We start from the raw sequence: 9,508 nt of genomic DNA, 5'->3' as shown, positions 1-9,508 counted from the left end.
GTTTAACATTGTACAATTAGTAGTCAGTAGCTAACGTTTTATTTAGGATTTTACTACAAGTTAAATATTTTTTTTTTACATTCAACACGTAACCCAGTTTCTCCATTGAAAAATTAGAATACACTGGGGCAAGAAAATGCCACGGAATGTGCAATGGCCTACACAAAGCGAAATCCACAACACAGCCCCGAACTGGCACACACAAAAAAAAACACACGGAGCGAATGTGGACGGGCTTTTCGCTTGGCTATATAAAGGACACCATTCAATCAATGCGCGTCTCCGTCCAATCACACGGGGCGGCAGGCGGAGCTAGCGATGTGCAAGCCACGTGCCATTGGCTTGTGAGCCCCGGCTTGGTTTGATGATGGGTTGTACTGGGAGTAAGGCAGAGAGAACAGAGGGGGGACACAGCGAAGAGAAGCAGTGTGGTTGGTGGTGGTTAGTAGTGCTGCTGATGGTGGGTTGCAAATACTACCTCGGTCAAGTTTGCTGAGCTAAGCGCCCGCCCGCCTTTATATCCCTTGAACACTGGGGGGAGTTTGGGCTTGGAAGAACGACGAAGAGGGGGGGAGCAGGCGACGGTGCTGGTGGGGAGGAGGGGAGGATAAGGGGGGAGTGAAATAAGAGAGAGAGAGAAAAAAATCCACCCGTGCTGACACTCGGCGCGACGCAGCGTGGGCGCACAGAGCACGCGGAGCGGTGGTCGACAGAGGCGGGCGACGTAGACGGACAGCGCGCATCCACGTCCCGTAGCGTTTCAAGTCGGCGCTGTGTTCCTACGCCGGGGGGGGGGGGGCTTTTTAACAATCGACTGTCGGGCGGAGAAGCTTCTTTGTGCTCCTACCAAAGACAGGTTTCTTCACATCACCAGCTGTATACAGTGCAATCGGGAGAGTGGGAGGGGGAGAGACTGTGTGCGTGTATCTGTCGGATAACCTCCAACAGCGCACGGCAGCCGTAGCCCCAAAGAGACGAGCGGGGGGAACCCTTTTACTCTTAATTTGCTACAAAGCTCTCGCAAGAAGCAAGCAAGCAAGCGGCAAGCAAGCGGCAAAGCGAGCCTAGTCCGTCACTCCCGACTCCGCAGCGCGGCACACGCGGGCACGAGGGGGCCGATCTCGCTCCACTTGCATTCGTCCAGGTCGCGGTTTTTAAAAAAAAATCATTGCGGGGTTCCAAATGATGGACGAGCAAGGTCGACTCTTGCAGAGCCACATCGGCGTGGGCATGGGCGCCTTGTCGGGCGCCGTGGGCATGGGTCATCCGCACATGGGACCTCCGGATGGGGTGGACGGTGGAGGATCCGGAGGCGGTAAACAGGACATCGGCGACATCCTGCAACAGATCATGACCATCACGGACCAGAGCTTAGACGAAGCCCAAGCCAGGTGAGATGCTCTAGCTTGAAATAAGAGCTGTAACAGTTGTTGTGTGGTTAACTGCGTACACACACACATATGTATGGATGTGGTATTAACGTATAAGAGTGTGTGTGTGTACATGCGCGCGTGTGTGGTTAAATGTTGAGTCAGTCAAAAGTGTCTCTCAACTCCGTTGGCAACCCTGAGCCAGCGGGTGGAAATTTCACGTTCCCTTGTTGTGTCTTCCATGGGTCAACCACCGTTGGCTTTCCACAAGGTGGTGCTCGATTTATCAACCCCGGAGCGATGATGATGATGGGCTGAGTCGACCCGCGCGACCGAGGTTTGAACTCCCAGCCTTCCTTCCGATCGAGTGGCGCACTCAGAACCCATGAACTCTACCTGCATGTGCAGTCTCATTGTCCAGTTTTTTTCTATCGAAAGTGGTCGTCGTGTGGATAGACCGGGGCCCGTAATGGGAATGTGGAATTTACACAACTGGATCAGGTGCCCGTCACCTGATGAGACCCGTTTTGTTGCTAGTTTTTGGAAAACGCGGATTTTAAACACAACACGCTACTTTAAGCAAATTACTCTTGAGAAGTGTGCGTTTAAAGTATAATAATTGGACAATCCCGTGCAAGGAAGTCTTAAGACTCAATGAGGCTTTACTCGGTAAAGTATTACTCTCATAATGTGTGTATATATACATACACACACGTGTATGTATGTGTATATATGTGCGTATGTAAAGCCTATCTGGTGACGAAACTAATGCCGTCCCCGTGTTTTAAATTGCGTAAATTGTTTGGGTGCGCGGTGTGACGACTTCGCGTGCACACGCGCGTGGGGCCATCGGTGGTCGTGTCTTCTTGCCATGCGGGGGGAGCGGTGGCGCTGCGGTTAGCGCGCTACGCTGCGCTACGAACCCGCAGTCCCGAGGTTGATTCCCGCTCACGGCCAATCCCCAGGTGAAGATGATCTGAACCGGTTCCGAAGTCAACTCCGCGTTAAACGAGTGACCCGGTGCGGTGTGTAGTGAACATCGCCACCGGGGAGACAAAGGCGGTCGGGCGTGGGTCTGGCCACGCCACCCCCTCGTGTGCCACAGTGCCAGTGGACTTAGTCGGTGCTGCTGCTCGCTAACGGCACTTTCCCCAACAGTCTGTTAAGGCTACACGGGGAGATCTTTGTCTTGCCATACACCCTATGTGTATACAATAACCCAATGTGTTATTGTATAACATCAATTGCTTAGGTGAAAAAAAATGTCTCGTATTTTATTGAACGCTTATATAGTGCACGTAACAGTGTCATATTATTTGAATATAAAATTAAATCTATTTATTTGACACTTTAAATCATCGCATGCAGTCGCACACGATAATACGCCCAGCCGTGTTATTACGCGATATTATTGTGCTGATACGATGCATAATGTTGTATCGCTGACGCTCATTGACCAAGTGTGTTGAAGTATGGTCAAACAACCCCACTTGACCCCACGTGACCCCACACTCCGTGGGGGAAGCCTTCATCTAGCAGCGGCTTTCACAAAGAGCTGCAAATATTATTGTTGTTGTTATCATTATTATCCGTAGCAGTGTAATTGCAGCGCATAAACATTTATTATTTGTCTATTATAAATAAGATAAAACATTACCAAAGCATCCTCCTATAACGTACACAAAAAGGCAAAGATCACCCGTGTAGCCTTAATAGACTTGGGGCAAGTGCTGTTAGCGAGCACCCTACCGAAGGCCGGCACGGCACACGAGAGGAGGTGGGGGTGGACCAAGCACCGCGCCCGGCCGCCTTTGTCTCCCCAGTGGCGATGTTGACACATCGCACCGGGTACTGAATTCGAGGCCGAGTCGACCTAGAGGGGAAGCCCGTAACCACACCACGCTGTACAACATACCGAGGTGTGTAGATGTCTCGTCTCGACCTGGTACTTGTACATTAAACGTGTGTGTGTTGGTGGTGGTGGTGTATTTGTGCAAAGGCGGTCGGGCGTGATGCTGGCCACCCACCCCCCTCGTGTACCCGTTCCGGCCTTCATAGGTGCTCGCTAACAGCACTTGCCCCTATAGTTTGGTAAGGCTACACGGGTAATCTTTGTATTTGTGTGCGCGTGGTATGCGATGCTCGCTACGAGCACGTGCCTCCTTACGGTCTATTAAGGGGGGGGGGGGTGGGGAAATCTGTTGTCTTCGTGGCACACGGCAAGAGTTGAACCAGCAATGTTCGAGGGACAACATTCGTAACAATGGCACGTTGTGTGTATATATATACAAAGACAAAGATCTCCCGTATAGCCTTGACAGACTGTAGGGGCAAGTGCTGTTAGCGAGCACCTATGAAGGCCGGAACCGCCAGTACCACGCCCGACCGCCTTTGTTTCCCCAGTGGCGATGTTTACACCCCGAACCAGGTACTCTTTTGAGGCTGAGTCGACCTAGGGGAAGCCCAGGACCGCTTCAGTTAATCGTCACCGGTGTTGGCCGTGGACGCCAATCGAACCCGGGTCGCCAATCGAACCAGCGTGGCCGGGTTCGATTGCGCGCTAACCGCTGCACCACCGCTCCCCACTCTACCTACACACACACAGGTGGAGCCCGTGAAGAGTTAGGCCGTGCTAAGTTCATGGAAACTCGGGGGTGCTCTCACCTCTGGCAGTGTAGCAGCAAGAGACTGGGGGGGGGGCTGTATTGACGATGATCGCGAGACGACGTCCCTCGTCCGGAGGGGTCTCGTCAACTTCGTACAGAAGTTGTGCAAAGTCGTCGTTTTGCTCAGCTCACGATGTTTGGGAGATGTTGGATTTGGCTGTACATTGTGCGAGTTGCTTGTGCAATAGCGTACGTGTGTGTGTATATATATACACATAATTGTGTGTGTGTGTTAGTTTGTACACCTGGTATTGTAACAATGCACACGTGTGTTTGTATATACAGTACACTCAACATTTCCGCGTAGTGTGTATACCATGCACATAATTGTATTTGTGTGCATATACAGGCCACAGCATAACGTATGGTTTGTGTTATCGGCTTATTGTGTGTGTATGGGGGTGGGGGGGGGAAATTCCATAGTAACAGAATTACACAATATTAACAACGGAATTACACAATTATAAAACAATGGAATTACACAATATTAACAATGGAATTACACAATATTAACAATGGAATTACACAATATTAACAATGGAATTACACAATATTAACAATGGAATTATACAATATTAACACTGGAAATACACAATATTAACAATGGAATTACACAATATTAACAACGGAATTATACAATATTAACACTGGAAATTCACAATATTAACAATTGAATTACACAATTATAAAACTATGGAATTACACAATATTTACAACGGAATTACACAATTTAAAAACAATGGAATTACACAATCTTAACAACGGAATTACACAATATTGACAATGCGGGCGCAAACAATAGCCGCGGCACCGACTTCCATTGTCGTGACGTTCAACAAAACGACGCGAGCCCAAATGATAATTCCTGTGAACTTCTGTGATTTGGTAAAGGGACTGCTCCCGTGCTGTGATTCCGTACACCCTGGAGCTCTTTCTCAACGCATACACACCACGTAGCTATACAGTACTCCAGATCTAATAATGTGTTTTGTAAATTCACGAATGTGTTCACGCGTGCCTTATGTGTGTCTGCAGATAATATCGCACGGGATATTCTTATCCGTGTACTCGTGACGTTTTGTAAATGCAGCGTATTGCAATACAATGCTGGCACATTGCAATATTGACTTGGCGTTCATTATTACGAGTTGCTAACCCAGTCGTCGTTCACACAGTCCTTGCTTCTTAGTAGAATGACAAAATCGGTATCCCAAACCCAAATTGTTGTGTGCTTGTGCATACGCTCATAAACAAGGCCCATATGGCGCTGTATTGGCAGCGTACCGTGCGAAAAAAGTTCAACACACGCAGGGCAGACAACGTTGGTTCATCGTGGCAATTGAACTTCGCCTGCCCAAGTACGTGTACGTTAGTGTATGCCCAGCGCGCCGATCGATATACATCTGTGTGTGCACAACACTCGCCTGCGTACCGGGCGTGCGTAATTTTGTGCTATGTCACTTTACGCACCGCAGTTGATCTAAGCGGGGTTAGTCACCAAGTGGATAAGGCTCGACCCGCGGGGGGGGGGGGGAGTTCGTAGTAGCGTGCACGTCAAGTAAACCGGGGTGGGTGGGGTGGCATCGTTTACGCGAACTCGTGATAAGTTTCTATTGTGTAATTGACTCATTAAGATGCACGTGAGATTAATAATTCACAAACGCCACGAAAACTAGACACAAGTAAATGGCGAGGCGCGCGCTCACACGCACGCACAGCATGGTGATCATTTAAATTCTGCTAAAACACCCAATACTCATCTCTCGCGCGCCTACGTGAAATGGAGTGGAGTAGTGGCGCAGTGGTTAGCGCGCTACGCTATGAACCCAATCAACGCGAGTTCGAGTCTCAGTCCTAGAAAACATCAGTGACGAGGGATATCTGAACGCGCGCTCCCCCTTCACAGATCCGCATTGACCAGTGTGGTGAAGTATGGTAAAAACCCCGTGGCAAGACTAATACGGTGCTAGGGGAGGTATTCATCCGGTAATGGATTAACAAAGAGCTGCATAGTGATGTACAGTTGTATCTATGTACTTCTTAAAACGAGTGCATTTACAATGCTTACAATGTCTTGCGGCCTTTAATTTAATTTGTAAAGATATAGTTTAAAAGAAGACTTGACCGCACATATTTCTCGGAGGCGATCTCCGCGTGACAATGTTACGGTCAAGTTAGAGTGATGCATTAATAATCATGGCAACATTTAGGCGCAGTCGAAGCCGCGTCTCTTACCGAGATTAAGGCCAGATATGACATGTTGCGTCCAGGCTCACAAAGGTCAAGCGCATTACATTGGCGGTGACATGGCTGCGCATTGCAGTTCGAGGACGAACGGCCGTCCTAGTTAATACTGCGGTTTATATTCCTGGTTAATATCCCGTGACGTTATTTGAAAGAAAAAAAAAACTCGGATCCGAATATCAGAATCCGAATATTTATTTATACTGGAGGAATCCGATGAGACGTAAAGCTCTTTTTCACAGATGTCCAATCGGGTCGCAGGCCCGGTTGGTCACGCGTGCGGGCGACGGTCGCCGTCGAAAAAGTGTCCGAATGTTGACAATTACTCGCAAATTACCCGATTTGGTGAAGCCACGTGAAGCAATATCGCCCCACGCTGACTGCGCAACTATTGCAGACCACGTCCCGCGAAACGCAGCGCCTTCGTGAATGCGTCGCGCTGTTAGAATGGCGCGAATACTACATGACCCTCGGATTTAAATTTGGTGATGCATTAGATCATTGTTCAAAGGGTAACGGATTTCGGGAAAACAAGTATAATGGTCGATATTTTGGGCAATGGCTCTTTTTTTTAGCGCACAAACAATTGCCCAAAATGTCCACTATTATATATTTTTTCCCTATTAAGGCCACCGTGTTATTGACGAGTGTATTGAATTTCTATTCTCGTTAATTGCGCTTGTGCACCAATGCAGCAAACCATTTGTAAGCGTTCAGCACAAGGCTTGAAGCAATATTAAAGAATATGGGTGTACACAATCAATTTAGAAGCTCTATATTCGTTGGGTGGGGGAGGGCAAGGTAATGTAGCTTTTCAGATGTTTCTAGTTCTAAGCAATAGGGCTCACGGCTGTATCTGTGCGCGATTGATTATTTCTAACACTTCGAGAACATCATTAGAATTCGCATCAATCGTTCAGCCATGATGTATATGTTGGTGCGCACCGGATGACATACAGCAATCTCGTAAATATAATCACATCGCTTCCGTGGTACAAGCGATGTGTGGAGGCAAGGGTTGGTGGATCACGAAGAGATTCGTGAATCTCGCAGCCGAGCTGCGATGTGGCCGACGCTAATGGTCTGAGAGCCAAGTGGGTTGGTGAAAGCGTCTGTGTGGAACCTTGAGTGTTATCTCCTCCATATTCTGGGTGAGTTTCCTCCTCGTCGTGAGCATCCCTCCCAAAGGGAGCCAAACAACTAATGATAAAAAAATATATATATTTGGCCAAATATCGCCCCTGAAAACAATTATTGAGACTCGACTAAAGTTATAGGATAAATAACATTAATATTATTATTTTTTGTGACATAAACGAAAGTTGGAGATCTACGTATTGACTGTTCGGGAAAGTGAAATAAGCTTGGGGCAGGACGTCACGAAGAGAGCATGTTGACCGCTGGTCGGTCGAGGCCAGCGACGGAGTGGCAGTCAATAGGGGCAAAAGCCCGAAAGAGCGTCCGCCGAGGAGATGGAGCGATGAGATCGTCTGGAATGCACGGCGAGCAAGATGGATGATTTTTTTTGCATCGCATGAACCACGAAAGACGGCGACGACGACTTGTGGGGAAAGGCCTTCATCCAACAGAGGAGGTGCGATTGCACGCGCTATTTACCCAGGCCAATGGATTGGCAAGGGAGCACGCATTGCTAATGCACGCATGCAATACACACAATAGTCATCGTACACATTCTGTAACTGAACATTAAGATGCTCACTAACCATAATGTGATAAATGAAACATTTATTATTTACCGCACTTTGTCAGTCCACTGCCGGATGAAGGGGGCATCCTCGCGGTTATTTGGCTGTACTTGGCCGCGCTTTGTCAGTGCACGTTGGCGAAGACCAATGCCTGACGACCGGTTCACGTAGCAAGCGCCGCTGATTTTGGCCGTGGCCGGAAAATCGATCTGCACTCGCCCGGGATTTGTAATGCCGTGCGCCAACCACTGCGCCACCACCACTGACCCCACCACCACCAACCACCGCATTGCGCCGCACTGCAATACAAATGCGACGCTATGTATTAGCGCCCACCTATACGTCCGACTGTATTGCATTGCCTGCACATTGGAGGATGATAACTTGGAAGTGTGGCGGCAATCGTCGTCGTCGTAAATTCATTCGGCGTGCCTCGTATGAAGAAGGTGTGCCAACATCGGACGCTCGTGTCTGCCGTGGCAGAAAGGTCACGAGTCTTCTCTTGGGCTACACGTTCTTCTTTTTCAAGGCCACAGTGCTATTGGGTGTTTTTTTTATTACATGTGCTTGTGCACCACTCCCTGATATCGCAGCTTAATCCTCCTAATCATCATCGAATAGTTCTAATCAACTGATTGGTTCTTCTTGCTTCAATCTCTCTGGAGTTCGCTAACCCCCCATGCCCACGCGTGCAATAAGTCAGATTTCTAGGGCGGCCAATGCCCAACTGTGTTTTTTTTGTGACCTGAGCAATTGGTCACTGCGCTTTTGAGTCGGAGCCCGTTCATGTTGTTGCTTTGTTTGGGATGTGGAGCTTATAATGTCCCAACAGAATGTGGTGAAGGAACGTATAATGCGGTGTGTGGGTATACGTTAGCACAAACTATGATGAATACAAATACATTTCGTGTCAATTATGAGCAAGGTAGGTCTTTAAGTATAAACAGGATGTGTGTAGCAATACAAACGGTATGGTCAAGATAATTTTAGATTTAATTATAAGAGCAGCATAAGAGAAGTTTGGGATGTTCGGTACGTGGTGGGGTTTTGTGTTTGTCGACTCAAGGCTTGTTATGAGGATCCTGCATCGATGTGTTTGCCCAACAGCGTATTAATTATTCTTATTTAATTATTGTTCCTGAGTGTATGAGAAAACCCTAAGCGTAACAAACACAAAAACAAACTGCACGGATCGGCACAGAACCTACTTGTTGTGCTGCCAAAGCCTCCCACGTTGACTTTGGAGTGACAGAATGCTTCGGGGGGGGTGGATGGAGACATTCCGTCTGTATTAATATTGCGAGCATTATTAATTCTGCGAACTACACACACACACGCGCACGCTATTACGATATTACTATTCGGCGAATTGCGACAATTGCCGCATGCGTCTGTAAGGAGTTTCTCGAACGACCAGATCTCGCAGTTGCGAATCCGTCCTCTGATAATTGCGATGAATACACACTCTCTCATGTTACCTGCAATCGTATTCGCGATTAGTGTACGCTACTTTTAAAGGCGC

At 48.1% G+C, this 9,508-nt stretch overlaps 1 protein-coding gene across 3 annotated transcripts in view; it reads left to right on the top strand.

Annotated features, from left to right (window-relative positions):
* The first annotated feature begins 377 nt into the window (after window positions 1–377).
* LOC144724411 (pre-B-cell leukemia transcription factor 1-like) overlaps window positions 378–9,508 on the top strand; it is a 230,024-nt gene continuing 220,893 nt past the window's right edge. For 2 of the 3 annotated variants that reach the window (XM_078603520.1, XM_078603518.1), the window contains exons 1-2: window positions 385–1,391; window positions 1,642–1,707. In XM_078603520.1, coding sequence (XP_078459646.1) covers window positions 1,183–1,391; window positions 1,642–1,707 — 275 coding nt within the window. In that variant the 5' untranslated portion in view covers window positions 385–1,182. Of the gene's footprint in view, window positions 1,392–1,641; window positions 1,708–9,508 lie in introns of all 3 variants that reach the window. The other variant, XM_078603519.1, reaches the window with a different exon arrangement.

This window comes from Lampetra planeri, chromosome 20, assembly GCF_965212315.1.
Source record: "Lampetra planeri chromosome 20, kcLamPlan1.2.h2, whole genome shotgun sequence".
NCBI classification, from domain to species: domain Eukaryota; kingdom Metazoa; phylum Chordata; class Hyperoartia; order Petromyzontiformes; family Petromyzontidae; genus Lampetra; species Lampetra planeri.
The sequence above is the reverse complement of the archived record's forward strand: the minus strand, read 5'-3'. Positions and strand labels throughout refer to the sequence as shown.